The sequence below is a fragment of the Dipteris shenzhenensis genome, chromosome 30 (genome assembly GCF_047967505.1).
Source record: "Dipteris shenzhenensis isolate YYH24624 ecotype China chromosome 30, Dip_SZ_1.0, whole genome shotgun sequence".
Classification (NCBI taxonomy): domain Eukaryota; kingdom Viridiplantae; phylum Streptophyta; class Polypodiopsida; order Gleicheniales; family Dipteridaceae; genus Dipteris; species Dipteris shenzhenensis.
This window is the reverse complement of record NC_141625.1, coordinates 14,386,603-14,411,506: the sequence shown is the minus strand read 5'-3', so window position 1 is coordinate 14,411,506 and position 24,904 is coordinate 14,386,603. Positions and strand designations below refer to the sequence as shown.

At 46.0% G+C, this 24,904-nt stretch overlaps 1 protein-coding gene across 1 annotated transcript in view; it reads right to left on the bottom strand.

Annotated features, from left to right (window-relative positions):
* Positions 1–24,904, bottom strand: part of LOC147881750 (Pleckstrin homology (PH) domain superfamily protein) — a 121,153-nt gene that overhangs the window by 59,713 nt on the left and 36,536 nt on the right. Inside the window, exon 3 of the mRNA XM_087401425.1 lies at positions 9,279–9,379. Within this exon, the coding sequence (XP_087257551.1) occupies positions 9,279–9,379 (101 nt within the window). The remainder of the gene's footprint in view (positions 1–9,278; positions 9,380–24,904) is intronic.

Here is a 24,904-nt window from a genome sequence, read left to right as displayed (position 1 = left end):
AACCCTCTGTCTGAGCTGTCGGGTCACAGGCTCCGAGTCGCGGTCATGTCGAGGTCTCGCCTCATGGGGGTCTATGTGATCTGGCCCAAAGAACAGCATCTAGCTGTAATGGGGGTGACCCAAACTCCGGCCGAATCATCTGGTGAGGCACGGATGGCTTACCACAGATCATCCATGATAACATGAGAACCTGTAGCCGCTCCACCCTGGCCCACTCTGTATCCGACAAATCTGGTCCCCAACATGGGCTGCCATACATCCCTGCAGGGCGGACCAAGGAGTCAAAAAGCAACCCTTTGGTCCGTGGATCCTAAAAATGAGAACGGAAGCACTGTCTCTCAAGTCTAGCCAATGAAGCATATCCTTTGCTGAGGCACACCTGCATCGCGGGTCTCATGGTGAAGGTGGGTCTGGAAAAGACGACTCCCAGATAAGTGTATGATGAAACTACCGCAACAGGGGACCCCTGAAAAGTGAAATGCTCATTACGCATGACGACTCGGGATGTATTGAAGATCATAACCTTGGTTTTATCCAAGTTGACCTTCAAATCATGAGACTCACAAAAGGGCTGTAGTGCGTCAAGGTGTCTCTGGAGCCCCTCTACAGAGGACGACAAGAGAGCCACGTCATCTGCATAAAGTAATATCCGGATCAGCGTGCGCGCGAGAGGGCAACCTACCCCATCCTGTGCCTGCATCACTGTCTCGAGCTCGTCGATATAGAGGCCAAACAATGTAGGTGACAATGGGCACCCTTGTTTGACCCCGATAGTGCTCATGATCTCGTCTGTCCATCTAGATCCTGTCCGGACTCTGCCTGAAACTCGCTCATAAAGTGCCATGACAGCCCAAATGATCTCCTGGTCGTAACCCAGATCCTGTAGGCGTCGTAAGAGACGGGCTCTCGGAACGGCGTCAAATGCTTTGCGGAAGCCCACAAAGCAACAATAAACCCTCTACTTCCGTGCCCTCGCCTCCTCGATGATACATCTTAGCGCAAGAATGTACTCCATGGTCCCATGATCCTGCCTGAAACCAACCTGTCCCGTTGCTCTAAGTCCTCGACACTCTGCAAATCTGCTGACCTCAGTATCAAGTACTGATGCATAAATCTTGGACATGACATCTCTAATCATGATGGTCCTGTAGTTCTCTAGGTTCATGGGATCCCCTGCCTTGTGGATGAGTGAGATAGTGTTGATGGTCCAGGTGTGTGGAAACCCCAAGCAAACGGCTTTATTAAATAGCTTGGCTAAGATCGGGGCTAGGAGGTTAATCCCATATGCAATGAACTCAGTGCATAGTCCCTCATGATCCTTCGCTCCGCCATTATAAAGTTTCATTACGGCATTCTTTACCCCCCCCTAGTGAAGAGGGTGCAAGATGTGGGACATGGCATATGTGATAGGTTAGCGGCTAGCTGATTTGGGATATCATAGAGCGTGCGTACATAATCAGACCACACCTGAGTGTCAGTGAGTGGTAGGGGGGACCGTCCCCCTAGAAATCTCGACCAAAAGTCCTTAGAGTTGTTACTGAACAAAATGTTCAGTAGCTCCTCCTCGTTCCGATGCACGAAATCAAGTTTCTTCTTGCGTACCAGACGACAGTACTCGCGTAGCATCGCTGATTCGCTCCGAAGTTTGTTTTTTGTTTCAAATCTGAGCTGATGGCATAAAGCCTTACACTCATCATCGTACCAGTTATTACACGGTACAATCCCAGGAGGTGAACGGGTGGCGCAGGTGGTGTGGGGGAAGGCGTTAAGAGCAGCCTCGTGTAGTGACCGAGTGACTAGGGCAGCACGATCTTCTAGTAAGGGTATAAAGTCAATGTATGCGAGAAGAATGTACAGACGACCAGAGTAAGTAGGTGAGTGATCGCGATCAAAGCGTATATCATGGTAAGTGGAGCAAGAGCTCAACAGGATAGAAAGTGATGTGCGGCGGGGGATAGAAATGCTAAAGAAAAGATAGGTATGGTCAGCCCCTGGAGGGAGAGGTGCTACGATAAAGTCAGTGATGCGAGATGTGTAGGCAGGGGATCCCATGATGTAGTCCACAACATTGAAGCCTCCCCCATGTGGAAAGCAAGTGAAGCCACCTAATGCGGGCCATCTGTCAAGACCATTATAGATAATGAGATCATGCATCTTGCCGAGGTCTACTAGGGCCTGCCCATAGGATGTGAACGGTCCTCGTCTGTCAACCGAAACTCGTAGCATACCTGCCTCCTCAAGGTCAATAACTGGCAGTAGAGTGGAATCATCCCCGAAGTCAAGGAGTGGTACCTGACGAGCGCCTGTTCTCACGTTGAAGTCCCCAACTAGGAGGACTTTCCTGCGGCTGGAGAAGTCAGCGATGGACTAATAAAGAGCAGCAAATGGGCATGTCTCATCCTCCCCTCGAATATCTCTGGCAAAGCAAGAGGTCTCAAGGGGAAAGTAGCAAACTACGATAAACAAATCCCAACTATCCATGTGTCGGATTCGAATCCAGAGAAACCTAGAGTGTGGATCTCTCTGCTCCACTGAGATGATACCCAATAGTATGGATCTGTAAAGGACTGCGACTCCTCCTGATCCTTGAACCCCTCCTGTATCCCTCGTCTCATCTCTGTAGGCAGACTCCCATGTCTACCCGCTGACTACTGGTAGTGGGCGCTCTGGACTCTCATGTGTCTGTGTAAAAGACTATGTCGTGACCTGTATAGGATTCCGAGAAGTTCCCTGGTTCTGACCATAAGGTACCATTACAGTTCCAAATGGTACACAATAGGGTCTCGGATGTCTGAGTCTCGTAGGTCCCGCCTCCCTATGTGGGAGGAGAGGCGGGTGTCCGACGGGGGCTTGTAAGGAGTCGTCCATCTCGTACTACTCCCCACTTCCCCTTTGTGGGCATGATCCCGCTGCTGCAACAAGAAACGCCTCTCCTCAACCTGTAGTGGAGTGAGGTCCTCGTCCATGGAGATCGTTGGCTGGTCTCATAAGGCTAACCTACGACGTAAAGCCAAAATTCATGCCTGGGCGTCATGGAACCGGATGATAAGGGGCTGCTCTCGGTTGGGGTCCCTCCCAACCCGCCATGCTCTCTCAATCCTGTGCTCAATCACCCCTAGGGTAGTGGTCACGAAGACCTACGCATCTACCATCGGGGTAGCCTCAGTGCGGGGAATCCCACGTACTCTGATGTTGAGAGCCTTGCTGGCTCTCTGCTGCTGCTCCAAGAGGGTAGCCGAAACGGTTACCCTTGCAAGTTCTCGTTTGGCTACGTCGACCCATCTGGATGTCTCCTCGATGGGAGATTGCATGCTCGCAATCTGTGCCTCCACGATTGCAGTGCTCCCTGGGACTGTACGTACAACAGTGACCTCCTGTCGAAGCTGTGAGATCTCTTGTCTACACCCCTGAATAAGATCAGCCTAGACTCAGATAGCTTGACACTGCTCCTGAATGAGCCGTGCCTGCTCCTGGGTGAAGCGTGTCTGCTCCTGTGCGAAGCATGACAGCTCCCTCTCGTGCTCTCGGATGCTCTGGACCTCCATCAGGAAATACTCCCAAGCCTCTGATGGGTCAGCTCGTCCATGCTCTAAAGCGTACTGATAGGACTGTGGCCTGAAAGTATGAGGAAGAGATTGCCTTAAAGTATGAGGAAGAGACTGGAGACTGTGTGATGACTGGGTAAGATGGGTGCGGTATGGAGATGATGAGGCGATCCCAACAGGGTGAGGGAGTATGGGCTGACTGAGAGGCAGAGGCGAGAGAAAGGTCGAGTACTACGGAACAGTGTTCGACCCTCCAAGTAGGTGTCATAATCGCGGAGAGAACTGTAGCGGGAGAAGAAGGGAGAGATGGAAGAGATGGTGTCAGTAACCCTCTGTCCTAGGGGAGGATGGGGCAATCGATGTCATGAGTAGGGGTATATCAGAGTCAGTAGCTGAAACAGTAGAGGTTGTGGGCAGAAGTGGAGCTGAAACTGGAGCTGACGCTGAGGCTGAAGCTGAGGTTGGCGATGAGGCTGAGTATGAGGATGTAGATGTAGCTGAAATCGAAGCTAAGATTGGAGCTGGTGCTGAAGCTGAGGCTGTGGCTGAAAATGAGGTGGAAATGGGCCCCACCTTTGCTTTGTTGTCCACTCCAAGTCCACTACGGTTGTATCGTGTGTTCACATCTTCGAGTTTCAGCTATGTCTGTTTTTTCTTGGCGGCTTTATCTGTATCCTTGCCACCTTTTCCCATTTCGTTTTGATTGATCTATGTTCAGTGCAAGTCTTATTGCAGGAGTGGGAGCGGGAGCGGGAGTGGGAGCGGAAGCGGGAGCATGATGGGCTCCCTCCCCATGATGGGAGGTGGCAGCAGTGTCACCAAAAAACGTGTTTCGGGGCACTGAAACGCGAAGAAACGTTTCTTAGAAACGCCCGAAATGGCCTATTAGGGCGCAACGCCTGGCTGTCAAAATTTCCGCCGCGACAGGTTTATTTCGGAATTTGGCCACCGTTTCTGTTTTTTGGCTCCTCTCCCACGCCGCTCCATTGCTTGCCGTGCTCCTAGTGCCTACCATCTACTCTACCCCTACTCTACCTTCTACTCTACCCTCTACTCTCCTCTACCGTCTACTCTCTACTCTACCCTCTACTCTAGTATCTACCCTGTACTCTCCTCTACCCTCTACTCTGCCCTACCCTCTACTCTACCCTCTACTCTCCTCTAGCCTCTACTCTCTACTCTACCCTCTACTCTAGAGTCTACCCTCTACTCTAAAGGCTACCCTCTACTATAGAGTCTAGAGTCTACCCTCTACAATCTAATATGTGTGCATTGTGTGCACAATATGGATATTTGAGAGCTCTTTTGAGAGAGAGAGAGAGACAGAGAGAGAATCTGAAGACAATTATGTATGAAGTATATATATAACTTCTATAACTTATAGTATTTTTAGGCGTTTCTAGACGAAACGCCTGTAAAAATCTAGAAACGTTTCTTGTGACACTGGGTGGCGGGGGGGCTGTAGGTAGGCTGAGAGATTGTGAGCAGGCGGGGGGGCTAGCAGGGGAGGGGAGGGTGGCTGACTGGTAGAGGGAGTAGCTGAGGGGTCGAGAGGGGAGGCAGGGTGGAAGGGGAGGAGGGGGCGCAGAAGAGGGAGCTGCAGCAGGCGGAGCTGCAGCAGGCGGAGCTGTCGCAGCAGGAGCAAGGGAGGAGCAGGAGCGGAGGGGCGGAGAGGGGAGCTGCGGGATGAGGGGCAGCAGAGGTGCGGAGCTGTGGAGCGGGAGGGGAGGTTAGCAGGCGGAGCTGCAAGGCAGGGCAGAGCAGCCAGGCAGCAGGAGGGGCAGCGGGGGAAGCAGGGGAGGAGCAGGAGCAGAGGGGCGGAGAGAGGAGCTGCGGGCTGAGGAGGGAGATGCAGCAGCAGACGGGGCTGCAGCAGCTGCAGCGCAGCGTGGGAGGAAGGGAGGAGCGTGGGAGGGAGAAGCAGCAGCGCAGGAGGGAGGAGGAGCAGCGCGGGTGGAGGGGCGGCGGAGCAGCAGCAGGAGCTGCAGGCTGAGGCGCAGGCGGGGAGCAGGAGCAGAGGGCAGCAGCAGCACGGATGGAGGGCAGGGCAGTGCGGGTGGAGGGCAGCGCAGCGCGGTTGGAGGGCAGAGCTGCAGGGCAGCAGGAGCGGAGGGCAGGGGCAGCGCAGGTGGAGGGTAGGGCAGCACGGGTGGAGGGCGGAGCTGCAGGGCAAAAAGTTAGGAAGCTACTTAAAAGAAGTCTTGGAACACCGCAAGAGAGTACTCAGGCTAGCCCTTTCTTACCCCTTTGGAGCTCGGACTTGTGCTCCTGTATGTTGTTGCAACAGCCTCTGCAGGGCTGCTTTAGTCAGCTTTTGGACTGCCTCTATTAATGTCCACGGGAGACCAACATGTCTATGGGACAGCAAAAAGACCCATCTAGTATATCTACTTAGGGAGGGCACATGGCAGCTCCCAGGGAGTGCAAAAAAAGCATCTCCAATATTTTAGAGTACCTACATAGTAAGACAAAAAAAACATAATGAGCCATACATCAGTTTAACACCGAGAGATTTTTGGTTTGGATTCAAACTCTTTAATGATTGCTATCCCTTTACGGTATACTTCCTTCCTAGCTGCCTTGACCTTGGCTAATCCACTGCCTTATTCCTCAGTTCAGCTCGAGTGAGTTCTTCAGCTATCCATACCTTAGTCCCTTTGGACTGTATGATTGGTGCAGAAGCTTGACCCAAAAATCTTGTGATTTGAGCATAGTAATAGCATGTCCTCTAGAGTGTCAAATACTAGTTGCTCAACTATTATCATCATCACCATCATCAGCATCAACAACTCTCCATTCAATGTTGGGCATGGCTACATGTGCTAAAGTCTCATTAAAAGAGTCCTCCTTTTTATACCAACCTTTAGGGAGTCCTTCCACTATAATGTTCAGCACGTTGTCACGTCTAGCTTCATGTTCCTTGATCTCTTCCTGGATGTCACTTTTGTTTGCCTTTATATCAACCTCCACAATCACTTCTTGTTTAATTGTTTGTACTTCAGTGCGCACAAGATCTTTAACTATAGAGACTAGCTGAGGGGTAGGGGGAGAAGCCTTGCTTTCACTACCTCATCTATTATTGCCTGCTTGCCACGTCCTTCAAGAACCTGCAACTTAGCTATCACAGCTCTAGGAGGGGGGCATCGCTGTGTGAGGCTGCAGTGGTGGCAGAAACCTCGTGATGCGGCACTAGCGGCTATCGACATGTACAACCCCCCAAGGTATCATGGTTGTAGCCCTGCAACGAACAAGTGCTACAGTCACCCCTATGGGTAGTGCATTGGGTCTAATGAGCATGGAAGCAAGGTCCCCTGGCATGATTTGTGCCTCAGTGCGCTGCCGAGTCTGACGTGTCTTTGACACTAGCTCGGGCCCTCGACAGCCGCCACCTCCGTGAGTCCTGCTGGTTAGTATAGCTGAAAACTGAGTGATCATACTCTGCGAGGAGTATCATGATCTCCCCTACATGCCCTGAGCAACCACTCCCTGTGTCATACGGCCTCATGAATGAAGGCTATCAAGCATCTCCAGCTTGGGTAGGATAGGAGACTGAGAAGGGACGAAGCCATCTCTGAAAAGGCAGTGGTGCCCACCTCTGATCGCGTAGTACACCAAGCACCTGAAAGCGAAATGCTCCTCTAACTTGATCTCTCGTAAATCACACAAGGTGCAAATGCGGTCCCCTCTGCTCAACCACTCTCTATACGGAGGCAATGTGCTGAGACTCGAAACTGCCCAATCAAAATCCTCATGGAGTGGGGGAGGTGATCTGCGTGTATCCTGGTGGGTCGATGAAGCCCTCTGAAATCCGCAAGCAAGGGTCTCTGTAGAAGCTGAGCTTCACAAGGAGCTCATGGAGAGCCAACCAAGTCCTGAATGTGTGTAACAGTAGAAGATCCTCTCGGATGACCTGGTTCACCTCATGATATGTGAGCGGAATAGAGGGGCCCTCAACGCTATACTGAAAGGGGGGTACCCTGTCTATATTCAGCCCAAGGTCTCAAACCATCTACAATTATGTGCATATTAACGCCTCTGGTCTCCCTCTGATGCCAATATCATGGAATAGCATAAAGCCAACCAAGGAAGCTACCTTGCCATGTGGTGCAAGATCCATACTGTCGAATGCGAAAGAGATATGTGATGACCTGGAATGTTGCATCGAGCTGTAGTGGGAATGCCCCAAACTCAGCCAAAACTATCTAATGTGAAAGCAGGAGAACCTGAAGCCTCTCAACTCGAGCCCACTCCGCCTTTGATAAATAAAGCCCCCAACAAGGGCTGCCATACATACCTACGAGTCGAACCAAAGAGTCGAAGAGAAGAGACTTAGTCTGGGGGTCTTGGAAGTGAGAGTAAAAGCATTGCCACTCAACTCTGGCTAGCGTAGCGTATCCCTTGCTCAATCGAGCCTGTAGTGCTGGTCACATCATAAAGATTGGGCCAAAGAATAGGACCCTCAGGTACGTGTAGGATCAACTACCTCCACAAGTAACCTATGCAAGGTAAAATGCTCTCTGTGCATGGCTGCCCGAGATGTGTTGAAGATCATGACCTTGGTTTAACCGAGGTTGATCTTCAAGTCATGTGTCTCACAGAAAGTACGTAGTGCGTCTAGGTGTCACTGGAGTCTCTTTGCTAAAAAAGATAGCAAGACCACATCATCTATGTATATAAATATTTGAAGCAAGGATCCGGCTAGAGAGTAACGAGTCCCTCCTAGGGTCCCGATAAACGTCTCAAGCTCATCTTTGTAGAGGCCGAACAAGGTCAATGATAAGGACAACCTCGTTTGACCCCAATTGTGCTCATGATCTCCTCTCTCCATCCTGCATCAGTTCAAACCCTACCCGAGACTCTCATAAAGTGCCATGACTATCCATATGATCTCCCGATTGTACCCCAAATCATTTAGGCATCTGGTGAGCCAGGCTCTCTGTACTGTGTCGAAGGTATACCCTCTGTCTCTATGCCATGGCTGCCTCAACGATCCCCCTGAGTGTGAGTATATGGTCCATGGTCCCATGATCTACCCGGAAGACTACCTACCCCATGGCTCTGAAACCCTGAAACTCTGCAACCAAGCTAACCTTTGCGTAGAGTACTGAGGCATAGATCTTGAACATTAGATGTCCAATCATGATGGTTCTGTAGTTTTCGGGACTCATGGGATCTCCTGCCTTGTGTATGGGTGTGATGGTGTTAAGGGTTGATGTTTGAGGGAAGCTTGTGCAAACTGCTTCATTGAATAGCTTTGTTAAGATCGAGGCCAAGGTATCTATCCCGTATGCATGAATTCAGTGCATAGGCCCTCATGATCTTTTGCTCAGCCATTGTGAAGCTTCTGGGCTGTGTGCTTGACACCATAGGGTGTAAAAAAAGCACGCAGCCCGGAGAGAGAGAGAGAGAGATGCTGGGGGGCGGAGACTTTCCTGGTACAAGTGCCTAAACCCAATTTTATGATGAAAAATATATTCACCTTTTGTAATCAAGGGAAAAACCAAAATGATGTCAGTAGATAAGAATTAAATGATTCAAAATTCATCTCTGTATTGAGAGGGATATGGCTGCATGTCTAATGTACCATGCATGCATAAGCTCTCCACTATAATCCTAAAACAAAGAAGTGAGAGGAAAAGAGAAAGCACAAATGATCTTCCTTTATTTGGATACTTAGAAAAAGAATCCATAACAAAAAGGGACTACTTGAACAGTGTATTCACTGAGCACAACCTGGTGAACTGAGAATTTAGTGCAGTAACATGTTGCACATACTGTGCAGCTCTAGTTCCACCCGCCTGAGACAAACCATGTGATCTTTTGTGCTGCAACTGCTGCAAAATGAGCAAAAATTGAGTTGTGAGCCAGTCATTCAAACAATCAGAAGGAAAGAGAAGAAGATCCCCATTCTTAATCATAGATTTGCTATGTTATTTGTACTGCAAACTATTGCATCCATCAACAAAAACCTCCTCATTTCCTAAACTTAAATTACACATGAGAAAAGACATGCATTTTTTACTCCTAAAAATACAACATCGACTACATGTGCTTGGATCGTGACCCTTATCTTCTGAGCCCTAAATAGGTCTAGGACACAAATGTTTCTATCACTGCTTCAATGCAGGGACACTTAGCCATGACAGCTGCTATTAGTCGTAAGCAACACTGATCAGAACCCCTGTCTTGCTTGGATCATGATCCTTGTCTTTTGAGTCCTTAAATAGGTCCACGACTATAACAAAAACTCAACATGTTTCTATCACTGCTCCAATGGAGGTAAACTTAGCCATGACAGCTGCTATTACCTGTAAGCAACGCTGATCGGCTGCAGCCCTGGTCTCCTCATTAAGCGACAATCATAGTCACAAATTACACTTCTTGCACTTCCATTGGTTAGTAAGATTATGAAATGCCCCCTATGATAGAAGCTTGCATAATAATCAGTAAAGGCCACAAGGCTCCCATCACCAGACTTTTAGTTCCAAGGATTGCCTCAAATTTTCAATTGATTTCGTGAAGTTTGTGAGAGTAGAGAGAGAGCACACAACGTTAGAGAAAGCTTCAGAAGCAGAAATGAATTGCACACAGCTTTGAAATATAAAGAAACAGTGGGTTTTGCAGAAAACCCTAAACCGTAGAACTAGAGCAACACATGATAGTGCAACATGTACGGTGCAAAAAACTATCATTGCACCATCTTCTCCTTCATTGAGCTGAGTCAGATTCTTGATCTGAACTCGTTTACAATCCATAAGGGCATTATCCAATCCATGGTGAGAATAAGACCAACAACCCCCCCGTAATGCAAAATGGTTATAGGAATCTAACTTGATTCTTAGAGATTGCATCATCATATCTTATCAATCCCCCTACTGTAGAGCTTTGGAGGGCCCATAAAAGATCCCAAAATGCATAGTACCTTTGATGTACTTGAGGATCCTTTTGGCTGCTTCCAATAGCTGGCTTTTTGATGTGCCATATACTAACTGACACAGCTAACAGCAACGGTGATGTCAAGCCTAGTGGTCATGAGATAAACCAAGTTGCCCACCACCTGCCTGTACAATGTGGCATCTACATCTCGTCCATCCACATCAGTGTCCCATTCCAATCATGTTTCCATGGGAGTTCAAATCAGTTTGATGTCCTGCATGTGAAAATTTTTCAGCAAGCCTTTAGACTATGTGTTTGACTTACAAAATGGTCATTTGAGTTCTACCATACCTTTTATGCCCAAAAATTGATTCAGCTACCCATAGTGTTGTTTTGAGCTGCTCTATAAGTGCCTAATGATAAAGTCATCCAGATAGAGAATGACAAGTATGAAGCTATCATTATTCTGTAGCACAAAGAGATTGGATCTGAAGTGGCCTTTTTCATTCAAAGCTTTTGACGAAGGCATCTATCTTCAAGTACCACAATCTAGGAGCTTGCTTAAAGCCCACAAAGTGACTTGTGGAGCTTGCAAACTTTTTGCTCTTCCCCCTTCTGCACACAGCCAGGTGGCTGATCCATGTAAACCTCCTCATCCAACCCGCCTTTCAAAAAGACTGATTTGACATTCATCTGCCATAAAGGCCATGAGAAAGGTGCTGCCATGGCAAAAACTACTCACTGTAGTAGACTTTGCAATCGGTGCAATAGTCTCTGTGGAGTCTACCCTCCCTTACTAGCACTGTAGTGGACTTTGCAATCGGTGCAATAGTCTCTGTGAAGTCTACCCTCCCTTACTAGGAATACCCTTTCGCAACTAGTTTTGCCTTGTTCTTGTCAATGGTTCCATCTGTTTTTTCTTCATGTACACCAACTTACATCCTACCACATTTTTTCCAAGTGGAAGGTCCACAAGCTCCAAGCATCATTCTTGACAATAGCATCCATTCCCTGTCTCATTGCATTCTTCCAATTCCACCTGAGTACAACTTTGACATTAATCGTTACCCAACACATGCATTGTGAGGGCTGCATTCTAAAAGAAAAAGTGATATATTCCATTCAAAACGAATCATACAACAGGTGGGAGAGAAAGTGAGGGCTGCATTTGCACTTTCCCTTGGTTGTTGTAACTTGGTTGGTTGCCTCCTTTTGCTACCCTCAGGAATGTCTTGCGATATTGCATCCTACATCATCTTCGCATATAATTTCAATAATATTCTCAGGAATTTTCTTGGCTTCTTTGGGTTTCTGCTTCTGTTTCTCCACCTGCGGGGGTAAGATTTGCTGCTGCGGATCCTTCTCATCCTCCAAGTGTTCACGTTTGGGGGACGAAGGTTGGGTAGAATTTTGAGATGTGCACAAGGGAGTCAATACAAAAGCAATGAGTTAAAAAGATTTACAGGAAGAATGATGCCAAGCAATGTTTCACCAATGCCACCTTCGTCAACCAAATGGAGTGGTGGAAAAGAAGAACAGACATCTAATTGAGACGGCTGAATGCTCAAAGGCGTGAATATGCCAAACATGTTTTGGGCAGATATAATCTCTATAGCTTTATAGGGTCCCACCAAAGCAGGAATTTATATTCTGTTTTTACAGACTTTTCAAAATGCACATAGACGCAAGTTGGAATGGGAGATTGCATGGATAAGAACTTGCATAGCTGAAATCAACTTTAGAACATCATATGAGAGATATACACAGTTGCAATGAAGGGCTAAGACGCCCCTCCCCCCCTTATCCAGGCTCTTTTATTGTTCAAATGGAGATACAAGACCAAGGTGCAATGCACCTCACAAACTTAGATTCAAACTCTAGAGGGAGAGAGGCCATAGATACAACTGCAGAACTAGAATGCTCAAGTTGAGCTATATACAAAAAATGTCTCATGAACTAGACTCCAAAGGCACCACAATCCACAAGGAAGATGCCTGCATGATCACCACTTCAACCCACATTAGTTGCACAATCTAGATACCTAGAAGGGGGAAAGAAATCACAATGAAAAACTGAATTTCAAACCATAAATCTCAGATTCAAGCTCCCTTTTCTCATTGGCTGCCTTGGCTATGGTACCCTTGAGGCCTTCACAGCCCACAGCAATAGAGAAGAGGATGTTCTAGCTGCTCACAGTCTAGGAGAAGGAAGAGGAGGCTGTTGCTGTTCCAGAAATACACAGAAGAGGCTGATTCCTGCAAATGAGGGACTGGAACAGTAGAGAGAGAATGTGCTGCAGTAGAGGGAGAATGACCAAGCAAGTGGATACAAGTTTGCTGAGGAGTGACATCTTTGGAGAGAGGGAAAGTCACTATGTTGTCTAAAAATGCAACCAGACTTTGGGAAAATGAAGAGGGTTTTTGTACGTTGATTGAAAAATGAAACATATAAAATAAGAAGGTTTTTTATAAGCATGTCGACATGTTTTGAATACACAACAACCTGCATAATTTTCAAACTCAAAAATGATTCATAATGAATGCTATTGGATATGCAATGTCTCATGTTGTGAAATGTTCATATCATACAATAGTATTTGTGTTTCTACACTTTATGTAGTGGTAGGGTTTATTACATCCTCAAGAAGCTTTGCCAACTATATATATTCTCAAGAAACCCTACCAACACCATAAACACAAACATTTTGCATGCATGCATGCATCCATGATTGCACGTGTGCATGCAAACACATGCCCACCCACACATGCGCACGCACCAACACATACACCCACCACACGCATGTGCACATACACGCACAAAGACATGAAATACAAAGAAACAATGGGTTTTGTCGAAACCTTAACCCCTAGAACTAGATTAAGTGCTGAAGCTACACGTGGCATAATGCCACATGTACAGTGTAAAATTGCACCATCTTCTTAAGGACCCTAGACTCCTTCATTGAAATGGGATCAAATTCTTAATTTGAACTCGTTTACAACCAATTAGGACATTATCCAATCCATGGTGGGCATAAACTCAACAAAGTTCCCTAGCAATGGATCTTCTACCTATCCTTCATAGCTTAAAACCCTCTGGTAAATGTGGACGTGTTGGAAATCCACTTATTCGATTGCAAGATACTTGATCTGAGTATTGTCAAGCCATCATAAGACAAGTTTGACTACTAGTCGCACTCTTGGCAAGACTACTTGGAAGCCGTAATCATCCTTCTAGGTCCTTGGTCCACTTGTGCAAGGGCATCTACATCTTCATTATAACATCGGCAAAGCAAAGTCCTAAGTGGGATTTATCAAACCTTCTTAGTGACAAGCTACATAAGGTTCAACGGCTATTGGGAAAGCTAATAATGCACCAAGCTAGCGCAATTCGCAATCTCTACCCAAGACCAGAGTAGATGCTTAACAATAGCACCTATTTTGCTTAGAAAGCTAGGACGAGGCTAGACCTGCTCAAACTATTTCCTCAACTATCTTGTTTCAGCCCGTTCACCATCCGCCAAGAATGCAACCTCTGACCCTAAGTAATGAAAGCCTCATGATTGCCTCCCTCTTCTTCTTCTTCTTCTTCTTCTTCTTCTTCAACTTCTATACAAACAGCTTGAGACTTTCATTGGGACTCTAGGGGGGACAAGCTCCTCCCTAGTCGGATCCTTGCTCCTCCCTAGTCAGATCCTTGCTCCAAATTCTCTTATACGCAGATGGCGTGATCTTGCTCTCCTCCTCAGCAGAGGGACTCCATACTTTCTAGTGACACATGAATTGAAGGTCAACCTAGGTAAAAACCAAGGTCATGATTTTCAATACATCTCGGGAAGCCATGCACAGAGAGCACTTCACACCAGATGGGTTACCGGTGGAGGTGGTCCCATCCTACACATACTTGGGGGTTCTTTATCTGGCCCCAGACTAGCGTTGCAAGCCCGACTATGCCGCACTCGCTAGACTCGAGCGACAATACTTTTACTCTCATTTCCAAAATCCCCTGACCAAGACTCTTCTCTTTGACTCTTCAATAGGTATGTACGGCAGTCCTTGTCTGAGGGCCAATGTAACCCACCTTCGAGGAAATCCAAACTGCAGTGAACAGTTATTGACCAGCAAATACTTAATTTCCAACCACTTAGAACTTTCCACTGCAAACCAAATCGACTTAGAACACAACACCCAAGAGCTAGATTGCTCCCGTCCTGCAACAGACACCAAATTGGCCCTAAACTTGGCGCCCCTTTGACTATTTCTTTATCTTTTATTCAGAAGGCATTCAAATACAAGAAAAGCACTGTCGTGCATCAGCCAAAAGACAGCCAACTGAATAATCCGTTCACACGCACTTCTGTCTTGCTATGCAATCACAAAAAGGCATCTCAGTCCAGTGCATAGTTAGGGGAAACGAAAACGGGGAAACGGGGAACGAAAACGTTTCGGGATTTTTGGGAGGGCTGAAACGGGGAAACGCCACGCCAACAAAGGGGGGTTTAGAAAAGGGAGTTTTGAGATAAGAACACACACATTTAAAATGCTACAACCTACAGCCAACCTGTAACTTAAAATATAGTGCATAATACTTACCACCATGTCACCTAGAAGTTAGCACTTGGAAGAAGTTACAAATTATAACTTAGAAGTTAACTTAATAGTGAGCAATACAAATAAAAATGACAAATCTGAAATCAATGAGAAAAGTTGAAGATTGACAAGTTAAAAAATGCCAAAGGCAATATAATATATGATTCATATATGTCTCATTGTCAAGAGTCAAGACTCAAGACTCAAGACTCGAGCCAAAAGTACAAAATTCAGATTCCCAAAAGCCAAGGCTCTAAGCCTTAAGGCCAGCCGCTAATCACTGATGATATGATCAAAATCTAGGATGTAGAATCTAGATAGCTCAACTGCTCAAGAGCCAACCTCCTCCTCCTCTACTGCCATCTCCTCATCGCCATCGTCCTCCTCCCCCTCATCATCATCAGTGAGGGCGTCATCAGGCTTATGAAAACCAATGAGCTTGTCATGAGTGTACTCCTGTCTCATCTTGTTAAGCGAACACAAGTTTGCATTAACAAAGACAAGATCGTTCGCCCTATGTGCTTTGAGACAATTCCTCTTCTTTGTATGGATATGGGCAAAACTGCTCCACATGCGCTCCTAAGAGGAGGAGCTACAACCCTGGCTGAGAATCCAAATGGCAAGCGATTGCAGCTCTGAGAATCAGCTCCATAATTCTCCCACCATGTAACAGACCCAACTCGAAATCTGAAATTTTAAAGCTCATAAAATTCAGATATATGGCAAAGATCGTGAAATCTAAAATTATGAATCATTAAATAGTGAACTTTAAGAATTTAAACGAGTTAAGTTTGCTTGTCATGCTGGGCATCTGGCCATCCAAATATGCCCTCCTTATTGCGGTAATTGGCGAGCCAGTCCTTCACTGTCCGGCGAGCCTCTAGCGTTCGCACCATCTTCTGAAGAGTGAGGTTCCAACCATGGACCACCTCTGCATCACTTTGTTGTGTGCAATTACCTTGTGTTGAAACTCTGGGTCCAATGCAAATGCAGTCGCATGAATGGGAGAGTAGTACTGATTCCACCTAGTCACGACCAAGTCCTCCAGCTCTTTCAACCTACGGAGATCTTTCTCTAACACTCTGATATTTTCTATCATACGATCCATCCCCTCATATACCTTGCCAATAAAAGGCTTGTCTCCATCAACCTTTTTCAAGAGCAAGACAATCGGCTTACACAAGTCATACAAGTGTGATGCATCGGCCCAAAAGTCATCGCTGCCTATGCACAAATCGTAGACCAATATCCCAAGAGCCTGCTTTGAAGTGGGCCATGCATCCCATTGTGGGCTTGCCACAACCTACTTAAGAGCTGGTCTCATTTCAATGAGCCTGCAAAGAAGCATCAGATGATTGTATGCAAACCTTGTCTCTACATACTTCAAAAGCTCCTTGCCTGCATAGGTGCGATACAAAGAGAGAAAAATGATGGCGTGTAATGAACCCAACTATCTCTCTCCCATTATCAATTACAGTTTTTACCCAAGGTAATTTGCCAATGTCTTTCAACAAATTATTCAAACAATGGGCAACACAAGAACTCCATTGAATATGGGGGTACCTTTGTTCCAATAATGCACCTGCAGAGCCTTATTGGTATTTTTGCCAGCTGAAACCAACTGCACAACATTAGATGGGCCCACATACTCCACTGCATCTACCCACATCTGCATCAAAACATTTGCTGGTTTTTGTTGTACTCCGCACTCTATGGAGTGTATGTACAGAGAAGATCCTATGCAATATGCTAAAATGCCCTCAAGTGATCGACTACGTACATCAATCCAACCATCTGCTACCAAAGTGACCCCATATTTATGCCATTCAATCATCAAGCACTTTGCACTATCTCAAGATTCTATTTATGAGTCCAAGTTAATCTATCTTGGAACCTAATTGACTTGAGTTATAAATCATGATCACTCTTAGGATTCATCCACCTTAGATTAGTGTTGTCGTTAGAGAAGATTAGGGTCCATAGGAGAGCTCGGTCCATGTGCTTTAACAAAGTCATTAGCATAGCAAGCATCTCGACTGTGCTCAACTACTGACACTCAATAGTGCTCAAAGCCAAGCACGCACAACCGACTCAACCAACTCTGTACACACGCCTTCATTGAACTATCATACAAGCACCTCCAACAACCTCTACCATCGACAAAATGACAATCGACTGTAATGCCTAGAGGTGACCATGGCTTATCAGCTCCGCTACTCATATGTTGTGCTATTCCAACATAGCCATGCACTTCAATGACTTGCACACCGCCAAGAAATGAACTTGCTAGTCATGACCAGTAGCACACAAGGAGCGCTTCAATACATAGCGGGATCTTCGAGCTCTTGGCCAATCGATTCCCTCTACATCATTGTCGGGACCTTCGTCGTCACACCATTGTTGCTCTATCGCATGCTTCTTATCTCTCTACCTCTCTCTTATCTCTACGTTTCTCTCCATTCACTCTCTCACGTGGTAGATAAAAACTAACCAGGGTTAGGTGGAGTATCCTTGGTTAAGTTTGTGACTAGTGGTGGTTAACTTTATCCCACGTGGTAGATAAGCCATATAGGCTTGACACGTGGCACCTTAGCCACACCTATCCTCCACGTGGTAGTGCCACATCACTTGCCATGTCACATGCTCATGACCAGTCACATGGTAGTGCGATGTCATCAGCTATCATGTCACTTGACGTGTGGCAATGCCAAGTCACCAGTGCCACCTCACTTGCCTACCACATCACCTGAACATGTGGTAGTGCCACGTCATTTATGCTTGTGCCATGTGGCAGTGCCACCTCAGCATCAGTGCTTAGTAAGCACACACAGTGCTTTGACATATGCACCCACTGCCCACATCATCACTTCATCCACATCAACATTTTTGGGCCTCTTGTGATCAAAATTTGGTCGTTCTTTCCAAAGCCATAACTTTTGATCTAGGTGGAAATTTAGAGGAGCTCCAGAAAGCAAAATTGCTTGGCAGCTTGAGCTCTATGCACTTATCACCTCAAATTTCACATTTGGTATTTCCACTTTGCAGTATTTGCTAAAACCTCTTTACTATAGAAGTATGCACCGTGTTGCTATAGGCAAACACAATGAGTGGCAAGTATTGTGCCTTCTGCTCCAAAACATAGCATTTCAAGAGATCAAGGACGGTGCCATTCACCTCCTCGAACCCATCAAATTGTGGATGATATGAGGATGAGAAATTCAATGTGGTCCCCATATTTTCAAACAATCCTCTCCAGAATAAACTTGTCATCCGCGGGTCCCTTTCCCTGAGGATAGACTATGGCATTTCCTGGTATTTGAAAACATGAGACATGAAAAGCTTTGCCATCTGGTCTACTATAATGTTCTTCCTCATCAGAATAAAATGAGTCTGTTTACTTAACCTGCAAATAATGGTCCAGATACCATGAGCACATGAGTCTTTCCCCTGTGAGTCAAGGTAACTGTTTTATTGAAAGTATCGACAATAGCCCAAAGACAGTAACACCATGCAATGCCCAAAATCACATCACAACCATTCAAAGGCATGATGTAAAATTCTTCAGCATCAACATAACTCTAGATAGGAAGACGGAGCTTCCCAATGATCGGAGTGATGGATGTACTCAGCCCTATAGCAGCCATGTCTGCTTGCGCACGTGAACCCATGTCCTTTGGGCATATTCCCAGCTTACCTGGTAACTCACGAGAAATAAAACTTGCCTTATCACCTGGGTCAAAGAAAAATAGAGCGGTCTGGTCACGAACTTTGTCCCAAGCTCTACAAAGCTCTGTGTCATCTTCCTGTTTCTTGTCAATAATCATATCATGCACAAGGCCAACAGAAGGCTTTTACTTCTTGCTCTTTTGATTAGCTTTGGGTTCCACCTTCTGTTCATCTTTATCCTCCAAAGACTGCTTTCTTTACTTCTTGTGCGGGCATTCATGCACCTGATGGCCCTCTTCCCTACAATAGAAACATATGTTCCACTCTCTAAGAACTTGTTTCTCCTCTTCTGTCAATCTAGTAGGCCGTGACCTGAGAACACGCCGCTGAGCTGCAACCAAAGTAGCTCTTGAAGGTCTACCAAATTTCTCCTTCCTTTTCAACTCTTCTTTCTTGTTGCCCTTAAAACTGGTTCTGCCTTGTAGCAAAGCATAAGCTATATTGGCCTTTTCTATCAACTGAGACATGTTAGAAACCTTGGACTTCAAGTAAGAGTCTCGAATTTCCTTTGGCAATCCATAGCAATATTCTCTACCTGCTTAGACAATGGAACATGCCGATAGGAGCTAACTAGCAACAGAGCTTCCCAAAATTTCTTGTTATATTCTTCCACATTGCGGCAACTGTCTGCATCCAATTTATGCCAAGCAGTCGTGATGCCAACTTCAAATGTAGTGGTCAACCATGCAACTAAAAAGACCTGCTTAAACTCCACCCATGTGGTGGGTGCCTGAGTAGGTTGCATCAAACTGCTGAATAAAAGTAAGAGCTTTCAACTTGTCTTGACTCCCATTAAAAGTGACAAATTTTATAGCTGAACCACCCTCTTTATAGTCCTTCCAACTTCCCCTTGGGTGTGAGATTATCATAGGCAGGTGGCTATAAATACGGGGGCTGCATAATATTACCAAGATGAGTAGCACTCTGCCCACTACTCACAACACGATTGACCATACGTGGTCCCATTACATTCATTCTAGGCATTCCCGAAAAATTTCCCATCACACCAGGCATAGCAATCTACATCCCTAGCTGCATCCCCATGTTACCATACATCATGTTAGGCATCACAGCAAGCATACCTCCGAGCATATGTCCTTGATAGCCTTGCATGCCAAGCTGAAATCCAAAACGGAAATTTCCAAGCATCCCATACCTTGCTCAGGCAGTCCAACCATCACCTGAAACACTGAACCTCCTCCGAAATAACCTATGGGCATAAAAGATGGAGGAAAAGTCGGCAATCCTGAACCGAAAAATGGAAAGCTCTAGGGATTTCCACCCATACCAGATGCAAGAGGCATTGTGCCAGGTTGTTGAGTCGTCGTCTTCTTCTTCTTCTTCTTCTTCTTCTTTTTCGTCGGCTTCAAAGGGGCATTTACCAACTCTGCAAAGCATGGATCTTGCATCAAGTGTGCAAAAGTCTGAGCGGTTCCCTGCAACTGTGCCTTAAAACGTTCATCTGCATTTGGCTCCTCAACTTCTTCCTCTTCATGTTGAGAACCCTCAATGGCATGCTCTGATTGAACCGGATGTTCATCATCTTCCTCCCACCATGCAGAATAATCAAAAGACCCCGATTTCTCCTCACCATCAGTGCTATGTGCCATGGCTGAAAAATTCTCTCAGCTGCAAATTTATTACAGCAACTAGTATTTGCTGTCCCAACCCAAACAAAACCACGGGCTCAACCTCTTGAAGAAGATGGCAATGTCCCGGCAACGGAACCACTATCACTGGCCTTCGGGGAAATCCAAAGAACAGTGACAAACCAAATCAACTTAGAACACAACACCCGAGAGCTAGATTGCTCCCATCCTACACCAGACACCAGATTGTGCCCCTTTCGGTATTTCTTTATCTTATATTCTTAAGGCATTCAAATACAAGAAAAGCATTGTCGTGCGCCAGCCCAAAGACACCCAACTGAATAATCCGTTCACAAGCACTTCCGCCCTACTATGCAATCACAGAAAGGCATCTCAGTCCAGTGTAGCATCCCATGGCAGCCCTTCTTCCGATTTTGACTGAGGGATCTAACCTGGCAGCTCTAATACCTGTCAAGGGAGTCCTAGCAAATCAGCCAAATCTGTCCTGGCAGCTCTGATACCCGTCAAGGGAGTCTTGGCAAGACAGAGGCCGGCAAAACAACCTGGCTGTTCTTGGCGAACAGAAAGGCTAGCTGCAACAAAGCAATAAGATCTAAAGGTTCTGAGGCAATAGGAAAGCTTCCGGAAAGCAATCAACTGATCTGAAGGTTTAGGAACCCTGAAACAGCCACAAGCAAATAGGTGAATCTGTCTGGAGCAGTTCTCAAGCACTTTGGCAAGCGAAATCAGTAGGAGTACCCCGAAAGAGGTGAAAAAACAGCAAAAAACAATTTCCTTCTGGCACACTTCGGCCCCTGGCAGTCCAATCCTGTAGGCGAAATGGATCCGGTAGCATCTGGCACCCCGGAAGCTTGTCTGGCAGCTCTGGAAAACCTCTGGCCATTGCGAACTAGAAGTAAATTGTGTTGCTTGGAAGCTCCAAACTGCCTTGAAAAGTGCGATTTTTGATAGGCGCATGGCCTGGAAGGCTCCTGGAAGAAGTGCGAATCAGATTTGGGGGTCTGGGAAGCATGAACAGCATGTATGCAGCAAAAACGAATTGATTTGGAGGCTCCTCAAACAAAAACGAAATTCATTTTTTAGCTTTTCTGGCAGCCCACCAACAGCCCACAAACTATCTTGGTAGTCGAAAATCAGCAAGGCGATGTGATAGAATAGCTCTGGAGCACTTTCCCAACATGTGACTTGCCTCTCCCTATTCTTATGTGGTCCAGAAACAAGCCTCAAAGCCAGACGTGGCTCCTAGAGCTATTTTTAGCTAAAGGGATTTTTACCCTTCTCTAACCTTCAGATCCTTGCCTTGGCCCATGGAATTTATTGCACTAAAGTGTCCTTTATAAGTTTATTCAAGTTGAGGCTAGATCAGTCACCTTAAATTCCTAAAAATGAGAAATTCACTTCTTTGTGGCAGCCAGACCTATCAAAAACAGATTGGGCTCAGTCAGAGGCTTCAGGTTCTCCTACTTCCACGGATAACCGCAGTAAGCCTTCAGCCCCACATGAAATAGTCCTGGCTGAGTTCGAAGCTTCCCCGCTACAGCTTGATGCAGCCTTCCAGGTTATCACATATCTCTACTGCACTGAGGAGTATGGCTCTTACACTATGGGACGACACAAGCTACTGTGGTTGGCCCTATCCTCATCCATGGCCTTGGCAGGGGGGGGGGGGACCATAGGTGTTGGTATGCATGTACATGCAGATGGTTTGAAAGCCTAGGGCCCCACATAGACAGATTAACCCCCATCTAGTAGAGCATTGAGGGCCCCTCCATCCCGCTCACATATCATGAGGTGAACCAAGGTTATCCGAGAGGATAGCTCTACACATTCAAGACATGGCAAGCTTCCTGTGAAGTTGAGCTTTTACAAAGACCATTACCTGCAGATTTCACCAGAGGGCTTCATTGACCCACCAGGGTATACACGGATCCATCTCCCCAACTCTTTGAGGATATCAATCAAGTAGTTCCGCATTTCATCACATCGAATTTGCATTGAGAGTAAACGGGCGAAGGGCATATCTAAAGAGGGTCGCATCTACACTTTATGTGATCAGTAGGAGATCAAGTCGGAGGAGCATTTTGCTTTCAGATGCCTTGTATACTATGAGATCAGAGGTCGCTATGATTGTGTCTTCAAGGACAGTTTCAAACCCCTATCTAGTTTCTTGTCCTACCCAAAAAATCAAAGATGCCTAGCAACTTTCATCCATGAGGCTATTCGACACAAGGAGTATTGGCTCAAGACACAGGTGAGATCAAGATCTGTAGCCAGACTCCACCCACAGCATGATCACTAAGTTTTTCCAACCAAACAGCACTGACCAACAAGGCTAAAGGAGACGACAAATCCGAGGATTAAAATGAGAGACACGACAAACTCGTCAACGGTTGAGGCACAAATCAAATTAGGGGAACTTCCATCGATGCTTACCAGATCTCGGGGGCACGGCCGACGAGAGTGGCAATGGCACTTATTTACTGCATGGCGATAATTAGGAGACCGTAGTGGACCACACATACTGACAACTGTCAATGCTCTATCACATGCTTCTTGCCACCACAGCCTGATACATCGCCAACTCTCTTTTAGGCTTGACACCTCTACCTGCTTCCAAATGACCATGATAGTGCCACCAATCCCCATCCTCTCCATGAGCTCAAAGATTTTTCTCTTTACGTATGGGAATCATTATGATTATGGCTCTTTTTGTATTTGTCATGGGTTGTTGACTAAACAGCCCCGCCCCTTTAGCTCATTGTATCACATTCTTTCAATCTCATAGACACTTTGGTCTTTCAAAGACTTTTAATAAACTTTATTCTTTCTTGTAGTCCCTCCCAAAGTGCCAAAACATTGTTCTTCGTCTTGTCGTCTATGTCTAAAGACTCCTCCCCTCTCTAAAGAATCCTTGGCATTCTTGGGCTTGCTCTTGCATTTGACCATGTCCTTGCTAGATTCTCTGAAGGCCTTGTTATCGTCTTGCTTAAACATCTTTGTCCTCACTTCCTCTTGTACCCATATACCCCTCATCTCCTCAGAACTAAGCAACTTTGATATCATTACACTTAGTAGCCAATCCTTTGAACTTTCATCAAAGCATGTTTAGCAGAGGCATTGCTAGCGAATTTATATCCATCCACCACTACCAATTGATCTCTAGCAACTTGACATTGGTAATGTGGTCATGCCCAAATGTTCTTCCTCCGTCCTCATTGTATAAGATCAGTTCTACAAGTTAAGCACTCTTGCAAGTTGCTTGTCACGTATCTTGAAGAAAATGGGATCGTGCTAAGCCTAGTACACATAAAAAGCGTGTATGAATCTAAGGGGGATAGGACCACACAAGAAACTCCATGAGAGAGAGAGAGAGAGAGAAGATGAGCACGCTCAACCAAAATTGTCTTTCAATGATCAAATACATTGTTTTATAGCCTCAAGGGATTATCTCCCAATCCTCACTTAGGTCCACTTGTCAACACCTCATTCTTGCAATCTCCTTCATCCAACCTCCTATTTTCTTTCTTCATACCACTCTTCTCTCCTCTTAGCATTACTCACTATCATTCTAGTGCTCCATGCACCACAATTCTCAACACCCTCTCTCGGTGCCATCACAACTATTGCAAGGTGTTTGGATGCAAGGTTACAAGTCTCATGTTCACTCTTCCTTACCCTATGTGTTCATGCAACTTTGGCCTAATAGCTACTTTGGCTCTTCACCTTGCGTGCATCATATGGCCTCAGAGCGTGGTAACGACACCTTTTGTAGAGAAAAAGGGATGAAACATAGAGTAGCATCTTTCTTCTTTCCTTATGTGCTTCTTGGCATTTGTTGGCCTGGAGCTTGATTTACCAATCATTTTTTCTTTTTACATCACTACAAAGTTCCTTATGGGTCAAAATTTATGCTCAGTTGAATTTTGAGTCAAACATTGGCTACGGATGATGAGGTGACACTGTGGGTGATGTAGCAATGTACATTCACATGTAGACCCAACGTGACATCTGCGCGAGTGAAGGACTCATGAATCTAGAATGTCCTTATCGATTATTGGGTGCTAAGGATAAAGTTATTACTCCCCAAGAACTTATAGAGGTTGAAGATTTAACCTTTACACCACATGAACTTGAAAGAATCATTGGATTTCATGAAAGACAATTCATAACAATCACGGAATACAAGATCAAGTGGAAGGACATGTAGAGGAGGATTCTACATGGGAGACATTAACTAACGTTCAAAGACTTTCTTATGAACTCAAGAGTGACTTCTGAGAGGAGGGACGTATGTCATGTGCATGGATTGTATCCGACATGCGCTCTAGTCACACAAGACCGACTCAAGAGCCTGGGAGGCTTGGGGCTAGACAGGTGATTCGCATGTTGAGTTGCAAAGGCACTTATGAATTGGGGTTTCCCGCTAATTCAACCATATTGGGCTCAAGCCTATATAGGAGACCAAGGGTTCAGTTATCAACTCAGCAAATGGGAACAAGTCAAGTTCCTCATTGGCCTGACCCTAGATCATATATGGACGCGTACCTGCTATCTAGCG